The 14,758-nt window shown below is 30.4% G+C and overlaps 1 protein-coding gene across 1 annotated transcript; it reads right to left on the reverse strand.

The window, feature by feature from the left end:
• Nucleotides 1-530: 530 nt before the first annotated feature.
• On the reverse strand, nucleotides 531-7,120 carry LOC125196967 (protein LIGHT-DEPENDENT SHORT HYPOCOTYLS 10-like). Its single transcript, XM_048095641.1, has 3 exons — nucleotides 6,978-7,120; nucleotides 6,345-6,884; nucleotides 531-695 (listed from the first exon to the last, which is right to left on the reverse strand). The coding sequence occupies exons 1-2, from the start codon at nucleotides 6,998-7,000 to the stop codon at nucleotides 6,362-6,364; spliced, it is 546 nt and encodes a 181-aa protein (XP_047951598.1). The 5' UTR covers nucleotides 7,001-7,120; the 3' UTR covers nucleotides 531-695; nucleotides 6,345-6,361.
• Between the last annotated feature and the right edge of the window lie 7,638 nt (nucleotides 7,121-14,758).

A 14,758-nucleotide genomic window follows, 5' to 3' on the forward strand; every position in this document is an offset into this window, starting at 1 on the left:
TATACCGTTCAGAACGATATATCAACGATTGATACTTCAATATCGTATAAAAATTTCAATATATTTCGATATGGGGTATATATCGATAATTCAGTATGTATTGATTTTCAATATAATTCGGTATATCGAAAATATCGATATATATCGTATATTCATAATAAAATGATATGTCGGGGTATAAATCGTTATCGTATCGAAAACTTACGATATGGTATTATATCGTATCGAAAATTACAATATAACAAAAATTCGATAATTTTTTGATATTTTTCTATACGATACGAGCGATATATCATTTTTTCGGTATTTTTCTCCAGCCCCATATAAAATCAACTTTATAGTAAAACATAACAGCCTGAAACTGAGAGAAGTTTGAAATGAGATGTGAAGATGTATAGAGCAGAGACCATTATGGAAATATGAGCTAGATTCGAGGTATTTACAAAATCACATAGTCTCAACATATATATGCATGTCCAGAAAACCATCGAGAATACAAAACAGAATTAAAACGTACATAGAAACAAAAAGGCAACATAAAATTTACACGATGGAATAGATTGATTAAAGTAAAAATCAAAGTTTTTGATGATGAATCTTACAATAGCTTAATTAAGAAAACGCAGAGAGAGAGAGAGAGCTAGTTATTTGATTTAAAGGCTGCATGCATTCAGATCGATCTCCTCTTGATGTTCCTGTTAGAATAAAAACTAACATCAATAGCCATCAAAATCTACACACACACACACACATATTATTAAGCATAATACCTAATTTTATAGTACCGAGTTAGAATATTAGAAATATGGAGCATATATCATATTTGAAACATATGGAGACTTTATTCGCGGGGTGCGTTATAATGCTAACACAATGACATTAGTATGTCAACACAAATTTAATGACATACTTATGACTTTTGTGTTGACTTTTAAAAATAGATTTCAAACACAATGACATAACTATCTATGTCAACTAAATTAGTGTTGACATTTTATAAACTGCGTTGATGAGTTAGTAAGTTAACAAATTTAAAAAAGTTAGCAATCGATCACATACCCTTTATTCACATTACCAAATATAGATAAATGCTTAGATAATAACATGTAGACATCTCATGCTATTAGTAAAATATTAACAAACAAAACACCAAGGAAAAACCAGAACTTTCAAGGAAAACCTAGAAAAATCATGCACTTATTTATAGGTAGTCCACTTGACAAAGAAGGCAAGAGTCAATAAACTATTTTTGTGGGAAGAATACCCACGTGCTAATCAGCAAAAGTTTTGATCAGAAGCAGACAAACATCAGTCAAACACATCAGTTTTGTACAGTACAATCTACACATCAATTTACTGTCAGAATTTTTTAACAAGTTGGCTGAACTTCAATGCAAACCTAGCTACTGATCACAGTGATAAGGCATGCTTGATATTATTTATGATCACAGGTACATTGGCCCCAAAATTAAATCCTGATGGAAACCATTCATAAAAAAACTATATGAAACTCTTAGTTTTTTTCTTCTTTAAGAAAAATGCAAATGTATGAGTACGGGTGATAGAGAAAGCTAGACAACTCAATAAGGTTTATGGTGTCAAGATCAGTTTTTACAACTAAAATCTTGATTTTGCTATCCAGCGACTTGTCAGCCTTTACGGAGTAAGTCATAAAACATGAGCCAGCTCAATAATTTTTACTATACTATTAAAGTAGCTTCTTTATCCCTTTTTAGAAGATGAAAGACATTCTCTTCTAATTACATGTGAGCTTCTCATCCACTACTACCCCAATTCCTGAAAAGAATTGCAGTACTTTACACTGTCAAATGTAAATCTTTACACTTTATTTTACAAGCTTCTCCAACCACATATACGCTAACATTGTATTTTTATTAAATTTTATAGGATGTGATAAATATAAAATTATTAGTTATCTTGTTATATTAACTATAGAAACCAAGTCATATAATTAAAATATTATAAGGCGGTGTTCAGTTTCCTAGATAAAATAGTAGCAATATATAATTTAGGATTAAATTATGAGATTATTTAGTAGGAGGGTGTTGACTATGACTAATTATCACATGACTATCAATCTAGGATTAAGTCATGAGATGAAATCTCATGAACCAAACATAATACAAATTTAATCATGAGATATAATCTTGCAAACCGAACCCCCACTTTTAATACTAAACTATTATGCATAGTCAGTAATCGGTATGCTTACTAGAACTAATCAATAATACCACTAACTTTTGATTTGTAGCAATTTCAACATCCTCAATGAAAACGGCATAGTTTACAGAACAAATTTTGTTGTGAAAAAACCAAGGATGCCTAAATTGTTACAAATCAAAATGTTATGGCATTATTGACACAGTTTAGAACATGAATCGAATTTGTAAAATAGATCAAATGCAATGATATGTTGTGCACCTCGATACAATATAAAATAGAGGACTGTGTGAATGCACTTCATACTCAGATAATATAATTTTGGGATTGATCTAACCAAGTTTAAATAATTAATCTAAAAAGATAAAAGATTTATAAGCTAGATGTATACCCCAAGCTTGTGGGCTGATCAAAATCCTATGTTATCCATTAAGTAACGTACAATCCAATTGCTGCAATTTTTCATCGTATATCTATATATATTTGTATACTCCTATTAAACTCAATATATAAGGCACCTTCAAATAGACTCTCTCTCAAAAGCTTGATCATTTTAAAAAAGAATACAACATGCTACAGAAGGATGAAAACACTATATAAGATCCCTAATCAAATTAAAAAATTACTTTTGAAACACACAGAGTTTCATGGAGTGAATAAATATGCATAACTATAATCACATTTCTAATATATACCAAAAATCTCAAAATAAAAAGTCATGTTACAGAATCGGATTCTCTGAAAATGATGGGAAGTAGAAGGAAAATAAATTGATTTGAGGAAGAATCATACCAACTCATGTTTTTAATATACTATTTTTGGAAGCTAGATGTGCACATAATTGGGATCACCATTATATGATTTTTTTTTATTAAGGGTAGATAATCTATTTTATTTTAAATATGATAATAATATTAACAATTAATAACGACTAAACAATTAAGCCCATGTCCTTTTTTGCATTATTATCAAATTGGCATTGATGAATTTTAAAGAAAAAAATTAATATAAACTAACCATTCGGACAAAATTGCATCATTGAGATGTCCCACAAAATCTTAGCAGACAGAAGGCGATCTAGTAAAGATATATATGTAAAGGACATTTAATTATTTAAAAACATATTTTCTAGAACGCCCCCACAACGATTTATTGATGCACTAATAAAAATAATGTAATTAGTGGGAAGCTAATGCTAATGGCGCTTTCATTAGCATACACCAAACATTTTAAAAAAACATTTCTACTTTATTGTATAATAATTACAAATGATTAGATATCACATCATATGCCAATTTATCCCACACCAATATTACAAATTATAGGATTTTAATTGGTTTCAGATGTCAAAGCCTCAAAATTATAACGAAATGAAATCAATCAGCAAAGTGCTAAGTATATTTGATCTTCCATATTCAGATAATTCTAAGATGATATAAATATATATAAATATATTAAATAATAGTAGTTATATTTAAAATGAGAATTAAAATCAATAGTATCAATTGAATTTATTGATTTACTAGTATAAAGCATGACATATGTTGCAATATTCTCTAGCTAACTTAAATATAGAAATTAATATAATTATTGATTAAAAGCTAAATTAGATACTCCCTCTGTCCGCGAATAGGAGTCCCGGTTGGCCATTTTCATCCGTCCGCCATTAGGAGTCCCGGTTAGACATTTTATCTTGGGAGTATAAAAAATGACCCCATTGTTCCCTTAATTTAGAAGCTGCAATTAATTTTAATCCACTTTGATTGCAATTTCTCACTCTCTCTCTTAATGTTAGATTTCATTATTCCAAAGAATAAAGCAAATAATAATATAAATGGGTCTCATATTCCACTATCACACACTTTAATTATTATACTCAAACTTATCTTAAAACCTGCACCCAACTCAACCGGGACTCCTATTCGCGGACGGAGGGAGTATGATATATCCTAAAACTATGAAAGAAATTTATTCATACATATACTGATATTGTATGTCACATAAATTGATATACAAAACCGTCATGATATTATTGATATTGTGTGCGACATAGATTTGATATTTATATTTATTTATATTCATATTCTATAAATATAATACTGATGTACTAATAATATAGTACTTAGTTTTAATTAACTGTCACTTGTATTTTTCATCTCATACTGATAATAACGTTGATTAATACTTACATCCATAACAGAATCCACACTACCACCATATATTTCATAATCTAATGATAAATATGGAGTACTAGTACTAGTATGATCTTAAGGTGTGTTCATAGGGGTTTATGACCCTATATTATATTGAATAGTTTTGATTAAATCAAACTATTAACAGCATGGTGTTTACTTGTACTTGATCTACGTTTAAAGTAGTTGGCTAATTTTATTTTAACTATGATGTTTTTAGAATATACATGCAATAAAACATTAAAATGTAAGATTTACTTTTAAAAGTTTTGGATTTGACCTTATAACATGTAACCAAGGACAAAAATATATTATAAACTATAACGAGCAAATTATAATAAAAAAATACACTTCTTAATAGAGCTAATAAACTCAATAACATTATATTTTTGGAGAGACAATTTTCTTTTGAATGATCTTCAAACACTTTCTACATACCTAATATAACTAAAACATCTTATAAATCGTTTTACATACACTATCTAAACTATAAAGGCTCTTTTAAACCAAAGGCCCTTTAAATCAAATGCTATGAAGTACTCCCTAGGAGTATTATGCAAATAGTATTTTGGATTATGTATCCCATCTCACAGGTAGGATAAGTAGTACAAATCTTAATTATACTACTATCATTTATTGATTTATTAATGTAGGAAGTGTTAAATTATCTTTCAATTATTAATTGATTAACTAAATTACCAAAGAATCTGTATTCTGCTACTATATTTACTATCTTGGCACATATATTGTTTAGTACATACTCATAATCAAACATGGTATTGATACTTTATATAATGAGTGGGTCTTCGGTGCGCTCCACAATATAGATGCACAAGAGATCATACATTTTAAGAGCCTAATTATTATAAATAACCCTATTTAATTAATCATCCCTAATAATCAGTATTCTGATTAGTCTTGCGCTGGCTCCCACACATAATGACATAAGTATTCATCTTATATCACCGGCCCTAGTCATACTTCTTATGAAATGATGAAACCTTTGTAACATACAATTCAAACATTTAATTTTGTAAAATACATCAAGGAATGGTATTTGGATTGATGAAAGTATACAGAACAAAGAGAGACATACTCATGATATGATTGAATTTTGATATTATAGAGAGAGAGGTGGAGCAAAATAATTGAATATTTTGTCGAATATAGGCATAAACAATCAAAAAAGCCATCCCCCACACTCAGAACTCATATGAAATATCAATGGGGAATCCAAAAAAGATGATGCCCATCAGAATGGAAGGCTGACATCAAATAGAGTAGTACTCAGATTAATCGCTTGTTTTTTGTTTTTTGTTTTTTATAGAAAAAAAAGAAGATGGGTTCTCAAAACGGAAATATACTACCATCATTATACCTTAATTAACTAAAAAAGGGTACATTTTTGTAGACAAATTAAGAATATTTAATGTCACCATTTTTAGAAATATTCACAACTGGTAATCACTAACGATACTAAATGTTGAACTTGAAAGAGATATTCGAGATTCTTCTAATATATAGATGTGACAAATAGAGGCAGTAAATCTGAAATAAGTGAAGGAAAGGACAGTGGGAGTAGTTATGAGATATGAAATTATAATTTATGTACTTTAGTCTATAACACTGTAGATTCAATCTGGAAGTAAATTTTTGGATCAAAGTCAATATTTTTGAGTTCCCAATTTAGTGCTGGAAATTAGGGTTTATGAAGTGCAACGGATCCAATCCCAGAAAATTAGTCCTTTCGTTAAATCTCTATATTTGCAAAAACAGCATATAATAACCACTACTTAATTAATCTCTAATCTTGTTAATCTATTAACTATTTATCTACTGTTATTAACCAGATTCAAAAATCAGAAAAAATCCGAGCGACCAAAATTGTAACATGAAATCACAACACATAACATAAAAAAGAGGGTTTGTAATCCATGAAATAAATCTTGAGATATAAGAGAGAGAATTTACCGGTTTATTTTGAAGATTCAAGAAAACGGCATTGAGGAAGAGGATGAAGAATTGGAATCATCGTCATTCTTGGTGGGCTTCTTCTTCTTCTTGTACGGAATCCCCCTGGCTTTAGCTTGACACTCCTTGACTTCCCTCAGGTAGATCCTGATGGCCCCCGAGGCGAACGGATTGGTGTCAGGAGATCCTCCGTTCTCCTCGTAGGCCGCGCGCAGACGCCCAATCAGGGCGTCTAGGCTGCCCCACGCCTGCCTCAAGGGGCAGGTGCAGGGCGCGGGCGGCTCAGGCTGCCCGTAGAATATGCACCCTTGGAGGTGCACTTTCGTCTTCCCGAACTGATCGAGGTAACGGAGGAAATCGAGCACGTGGTTGCTGTTGCACTCGGGCAGCGCCACCGCAGGCCTCTGGTTGCGGAGGAACTGCCCGAAGGTGTTCCAGTCGCGCCGCTTCTGCGACTCGTACCTGCTTGGAGTCGCAGAAGCGGCGGATGGATCTCCTCCGCCGCCGCTCCAGGATGAACCGTCTCCGCCTCTGTCCATTCTAAATTGAGAAACAACAAAAACAACACACCATTAAAAAAATTTATTTGGGAGAATTGGTGTGACTAAATAAGGCAAGATTAGAGAAACTCACATCAGAGAGGGGTGAGTTGACATGCAATGGGCCACATGCAGTTGCTTGCTTTCTCTAGATCTCTATCTCTCCCTCCCTTTTTCTCTAAAAATCCTTATCTTTACATTCAATAATTCTAAATTAGTCCTAATTTTTTTATTAAGTCATTAAATATATTAAATGAGAGTCATATCCAACAATTTGCTAGCGTTTAATTTATTAGAGGAGTCAAATTGTAAGCAAAGTCACATATACTCTGTTTATCGAGTCACGACAAATGCTTTCTATGTATTACTCCTAATTTTTACTGACAGCTAAACCCTACTCCATAATCCATATAGCATTAATTTCCTCAAAATCCACATTTATGTATGGAGAGAAATTATAAATTAACTTTGTAAATCAAAATAAATGGAAAGAAAGAAAGATGCCCATATATATAAAAACACAACTAAATAAAATTTTATGATATATGCGGCTTTTACTATTGGATCTACATAGTATATTTAATGTTTAAATTGCAATAATTGTTTGTAGAATAATATGTCAAAATTAGCAGCCCCATCTCCCCACTAGTGTACGATGGCCTTTAAAATATTGGAAAGTTTCTTATGTTGACAAAATGTAATCTCCATTAGTATCTCTAGGGCAGCGACTGCCAATAGCTTATAGTGTAAAAAATTTATGATATCGATGGATACCTTATACTATTAATTTACATCTATATCGTCACTGTTTTTTATTATAGTATTTTTCCATGATGATTATAATTTACACTCCTATTAGATTATTCTGCAACATTTATACATGATGTGAGAAGACTTTAAATTATAGTGTCGGAATAATAGAACACGAATTTATTGCTTATACTAGTTTATCACCGGCTTTATTTTTTTAGGACAAAATGAAATATTGCTTGGGAGTAACAATTTATGGCGAGATTGGATTTGTGGAGATAATTATAAATAAATACAGCACGGATACGGCGAATAAATCACTCCATAAAGTAAATGTAGGAAAAAAGAAAAGGACTAAATATGATTTATACTTAGTGGAGAAAAAGACCCACCCTGTAACTGTATATTTTTGACAAAATATGTTTTGAGAGAAAATGGGTTCAATACTGTATATGGCTATTGTCGAATTAAATCCAATTGTCCAATTCATGATAGAGAGATTGACTTTCCCAAATAAGTTTAAAACCTATTTATTACAGAATTTTCTCTCTCCAACTTGAATTTTTTCCATTATGTATTCAAGTAAAATTATTGAATTATTTTCGAAATATGTTTCAATCAATTAAATGTATTACTGTTATTTTCTCTATAAATATGTTTCGGAAAATGTTTCAATCAATTATATACTAGTATTATCATTGATGTTGGCCTTTTGCGCATAGAGTGAGTTGTAGCACAATCACACTATTTGTGTTCATATAATAGTATATAATTTCTCTTGAGAATTTTTGATTATTAAAAAAATTCTATATAATTTATTTATGTGTATATACCGTTGATAAAATATCTTAGATTCCAAATATTTGTTAGCATAAATATGTCAATTTAAATGATTGTAATATTTATGCATATGTGCATTTCTTTTATTTGTCATATATGCATATGATTATGGATTTTATGTTTTGAATGGATTAATGATTTTATATTGATATTTTGAATATTATTTTTTCTTAAAGAGTGATTTTTCTTTTTTACAGAGATCAATAGGTGTGGTAATTAACATACTACTATGTTTGTGTTGTTTTATTTTTAAACTGATTTAATGTTATCCTTTTTGTTGTCTAAATACTTAGTATATAGATTTCTTAATTTTATATTTTGTGTAATATTCTTTCTCATGTTAATTGGTTAGTTGACAATATAAAATTAGTATGAGAAAAAAAATTTGGTTCGTGCATTGCACGGGGCATGAAAACTAGTTTTAATTAAATGATTAACTCATAGTACCTATTATAATAACTCGATTTGGTACGTACATAATTTTTTGCGAATAATGGTCATAGTTAATTTCATTTTGTTAATAGACAATATAGTTTTGACATTTTGCACGTTTCACAAACAAATGTATATGATTCTATTGTTATATATTGCACTAAGGTCATTGTATACTATGTATTTGTGTCATTAATCAACGTAACACATTAAACTTCATTATATCATAACTCTCAAATTTGGGAACACACTTAAATGTAACATTTTTCGATATTATATTGAACTTTGGTCATTGTGTATATTAACTTAAGGCACAAGACTAATGCAATGAAATGAAGAACATGTCATATCGTACATTTTTCGTGTAAATTTCTTCGTTTGAAGATATGCAATTGAAATCTTATTAAAATCATACTTTCTCCATTTTCTAAAAATAGAACTTCTGTCATTTTTGGTCTGTTTCTAAAAGTAGAAACTTTGCATTTACTCCACACAATCCACTAACACTAGCTCCACAACTTTTTCTCTTCATCGCTCTTATTTTAACTAGTTTTACTCTTCATCTCTCATACTTTACCAATTTTGCATTAAATTCGTGCCGTTTTCAAAGTTTCTATTTTTAGGACACGGCGGGAGTAATAAATTGAGAGGATTCCATAATATTCAATTTTTTTTTATGATTTTTGATATTAAAGGATCGACATAACATTAAAGATTAAAAAAATTTACAGTATTATAACACAATATCGAGTTCATTATCAATATTGTATTACAAATTTCCCTTTTACTATTATATAAATTCATACATAGTAACTTTTACATCACAAAATGTATGAGAATCATTGTACTACTTAATAAAAATAATTTACCATTATGACTGAAAGATATCAATTCCCAATTTCCCATCCACTTTGCAGTTAGCAAAGAGTTAAAAAGTAACATAAAAAAAAGTAGTATCCGTTCCGGATCCTATCATTCTGCGCCAATAATTCAAATAATAGGAAATATTTTACTACTAATTGTGTGTATCATGCAAGCCAATCACATCACATAAACCACGATCTATTTTAAAATGTATTAGCTGATTGTAGGAAAATTTAATGCTACAATATTTCTGATTTGACTAGTTTGATAGTAATGGGATTATGGATTCAAATATAAAGCTACTATACACATAGGGCTATTTAATACTGCTATTTATTTCTTCTTGCGATTATATTAAGCACTAATTTTTTATAGTATTAGTGATGGGTGTCATTTTCATATGGAATTGGAATATCACACGGAATCCACATTTTGTGGATATTGCCACATTAATAAGACTCTTCTCACGTTTTTGGAAGCATGAATAGTTGTGAATGAATTAATCTCCCGTAGAAATTTTGACACTTCATCCATCTAGAGATATATGACACTTGAGATTTTAAGAAATGTTGTTTTCTGTTTAAATGAAAAAGAGAAATTATATTTTTATATATTAATGTTAGAGAGAATTTTATTAAAAAATAAAATATGATACTTTTTTGAGACCGTAAATGAAAGTGTGACAATTTAAAATATATTCCCATATTAGTTTCATACATTTGCTCAAAACAAAGTTTTTGATTCTACAAATTAAGTGTTTTACTTTCTTTACGTGTGAATTTGTTATTTTTTGAGTTAATTGTAGTTTTGTAATAAGTCGTGAGTATCATTTTTTTTACTCTGTTTAACAATACATCTTTCAATCTTGAGTGAACTATAAAAATAGGCTATGGATTCCGTTTGCACGCATGCAGTTTTTGAACTTTAAAAATATTATTTGCGGTCTCTAGACTTTTTTATTTTTTCATGTTTGTTGTCTTTTTGCACATTTTTCATTTTTAGACTAAAATGCCCCTCAACTCACGGAGGACATTTTCATACTTTTCTTTATCAACTCATTTATTTTGGCACATTTAGTTTTCCTCTCTCTCATCCTCTCTCACTCTCACTCTATTTAGCATTTGAATAATTTTATTTCTATACGTTTTTTAAACTAACACATTTATATTGATACACTCAAAATTTTCAATTCATTTTCTATACTTTTCTTTATCACCTCAAAATATAGAAAATAAAACTATTCTTAAAGTGTGCCAACATGAATGAGTTGATAAAAAAGTAGTAAAATATTATCCAATAGTTTAGGGGCATTTCAGTCCGAAAAAATAAAAAAGGTGCGCAATGATCAATAACATACAAACATCAAAATCCAAGGACTGCAGGTGATATTCTTAAAGTCCGGGACCACATACATGCAAATGGTGAAGTTTAGGGGCCATTTTTATTTCACTCTTAAATCTCTAAATACAAAAATTATGAGATTTACAATTTATACGATTTTAAATCATCAATAGAAATTAGGCAAAATTAAGACTGATAGTGGTGGGGAAAATGTAATGGTGGACTACCGCTTTGACAAACATACTGCTAGTTTAATTTGACCAAAAATAAAATGATGTAGTAAATTCAAAATTATGTTATCATGTTTTTACACTATGATTTAATTTATTTTTTTGAATCTAAAATAGAAGATTATTAAGAATATTTGCAACGCGCGTGTTATGTTTTCCATCTATTGAATAGCTAAAAGGCCGGATTTAAGAGTTTAGATGTGAAACTGGGCTTCAAATGAGAATTTTGTTCTACGAGACCTTTCAGTAGAAAGTTATAGAATTAGTATCAAAAGATTTAGAAGTTTGTATATAATTTGGTTAGTCATTCATTAACGAGTAGTTAATGATAAATTACTCTTTTGAGCTTTTACATGATTCTTTGTGAATTTTCTGTAGTCGTGTAATAACAAATTAATTGTAGTGAATATCTAGGGATTTAATAAGGATACAAAAAAATTAGGTTTTTGAGTTATATAAGTGATTATAGGGTTGTATTATATTGTACTCCTTCCGTTCCATAGTAATGGAGACAAAACTTTTCGGTACAGAGATTAAGAAAAATTGGGTTAGGTGAATTAAGTAAAGAGAGAATACAGTGGAAAATGAAAAAGGTAGAGAGATGAAGATAGAAAAAAGTAAGAGAGAGTAAAGTAGACGTGGAAAAATGTGTTGACTTTTACTAAAAAGAGAAATGACTCTATTACTATGGAATGGACGGAAATGGAAAAACGCCCCTATTACTATGGAACGGAGGGAGTAACTTTTTAAGTTGTTAACTTTGCTAATTCATCAACGCAGTGTATTAAAAATGTCAATACGATAACATTAAAATGTCAACACGGTATATTGAAATGTCAACAAAATTATGTGTTGACGTTTTACTGTCATCGTGCTGATATTTTTAATAAACTGAGTTGATGAGTTAGCAGAGTTAGAAACTTATGAAAATTAGCAATTGATCATCCTCCAGTGATTATGTGTATAGCTTCTATAGTAATTGTGCCTGGATTAATTATTTGTGAATGGTAAGTATGAGTAATAGAGAAAAGAAATAGTGAGACTCATGTTGTTAGTAATGTAACGTGTGATGAAAAGAAATTTTGAGCACTATATTTAATAAATTAATATATAAAGATTAAGTGGATGCATAATTAAATGGGGAAGGGAAAAAAATAAAGTAGGAGAGGAAAAATAGAATAAAATATGTGATACTTCTTCCGTCCCAGATAATTTGTTTCATTTTTTTATTTCGGTCTATCCCATATAATTTGTTCCATTTCACTTTTTTACCATTTTTGGTAGTGGATCCCATATTCCACTAACTCATTCCTACTCATATTTTATTATAAAACTAATATATAAAATTAGGATCTACATTCCACTAATTTTTTCAACTCATTTTTTATTACATTTCTTAAAATCCGTGCCCGATCAAAGTGAGACGAATTATCTGGGACATAGAAGTATAATGTCAAATAAAAATAATTCAAGTTACTTATAATAATTTAAAATAAAATACGACTCAATTAATTTGAGATTGAGGGCGGAGTATTAGTGTATATGATATGGACACAATCTCACCGATTCTTATAATTAGTTGAAACTATAAAAGATGTTAGTGTCTTATAAGTATTGAACAATAGTTTCTGACTTTTGAGTTAATTCATGTAATAAACCCTTTTCCACACGTACTTTTTTACCAGTTCCGTACCTTTTTTCCTCCAAGTAACTGAATCTGTACTTCAAAATATTCTGATTACGATTATACTAGATATATCATCATCGAAAGTAAAATAGAATGGACCACTCTACTAGTATTCGGGTCAATATATAAGACAATGTTAGCATGATAATTTGAAATATTGTACTACTATCTAGTAAGTGGTATACATCTATAATTAATTGTTAAACTAATATTCAGAAAATTTTCTTGTCATTGAAGTGTTAGCGTCGGGATTCTCAAAACGCGATTATATAGTATCGGTGTTTCTGGTTCGAGCTATGTTATTGTTAGCATTTATTGGAACAAACTGATGGTGGTTACAAGTCAAACTCAACAATAATAAAAATACATAATAAATTTAATCATTATTGGATTGTTTCAAAAATACAAAGCCCAAGTAATTACAGCAGGCAGGGTTGCAGACTGCAGTTCACAAACACTGTAGTTATGTTGACTAAATACGCATTTATATTGATTAATTGATAGGGGGCAATCGTACGAAGTAGAGTGAATTGAAATTGGATTGTATTGTATATTCGTTCAAACTTGTCCATTTTCCTTTTCTAATTACATGTTGGTGGTGTTAGAAATAATGAGATAAAATTCTCAATAAAGCTATGCAACTAAATTTTGTACAACCAAAAATTGGTTTATTTGAGAAAAAAATGTAATTTATTTATGCATTTAATTTAAAAGTATAGACATATATATAATATAGGGAAGATAACAATCGAAGGAAGACGTATTATTTATTTATGCATTTAATTTAAAAGTATAGACATATATATAATATCTAAAATTCTCAAGCCGTATACAGGCGGTACTCTAATTATTACAATCGAAGGAAGATAACAACAATAAAAGTGGAATGAAAATTACAACGGAATTAATAAAACAAACCGAACTATAAGTCGAGTCGAGGGAAGCCCTCTTTCCGCAAGACAAATTACGCCCCGGCTAGTGCTCACGGAATGACGTATTGTCCCCAAAGATAAAACGACTTCCTCCTAGCGTGTAGAAGCACCTCAAACCCGCTAGGCACCGGCGAACTTGATGGAGTTCCGAGAATCGAGCTATGCAATGCTCCTAAGATGCACACTATGATGTAGAGAACTTGAGAGAAGAGAGAATGCTTTTTGTTGGTGTGTTTTTCATCTCTCAAACCCACCTATTTATAGGATAGGAGAGACCACTTCAAAAGTCTTGGCATTAAGGGTCACCATAAACCAATTGGAGGTTACAAAACATGAAAAGCCAAAGGACTTGAAGGTGAAAAGCTTGAAGCCTTTTCAAATATTACACGTTTTCAACAATCCCCCACATTGGTTAGAGCACTGCAAGCTCAAACCAACACAAGACGTGTATGCATGCATGCAGACTCTTGCTCAATTCTCGAGAAACAATATTGCATTTGGAATAGTAGCTTGGGGCTTTGAACTTTCCATAGTCAACACTATCGGGCATACCGGCGGCCTGGTGGACGTGATGCCTTGAACCATTCCTCCTTGGTGTATACCGAGACAATAATATTGACACAATACTATTTACAAACTCATCAGTTCTCACGTTTGTGTCCTTTACTGGCCATGGAACACCACTTTGGATTCATAAGTGATTCACATGTTGAAGCGGCCCACACTTCTTCACTTACATAGGTGATTCTTTTCCAGGTATCCTGCAATACCCACCTCCTCGAGGCTTCTAAGAATCATT

The sequence above is a fragment of the Salvia hispanica genome, chromosome 6 (assembly GCF_023119035.1).
Source record: "Salvia hispanica cultivar TCC Black 2014 chromosome 6, UniMelb_Shisp_WGS_1.0, whole genome shotgun sequence".
Lineage (NCBI taxonomy): Eukaryota > Viridiplantae > Streptophyta > Magnoliopsida > Lamiales > Lamiaceae > Salvia > Salvia hispanica.

Coding starts and splice junctions, on each gene's coding strand:
- LOC125196967 (XM_048095641.1), bottom strand. CDS start 7,000: ATGTCAACTCACCCCTCTCTGAT. Junction 6,885..6,977: donor TCAACTCACCCCTCTCTGAT/GTGAGTTTCTCT, acceptor TTCTCAATTTAG/AATGGACAGAGGCGGAGACG.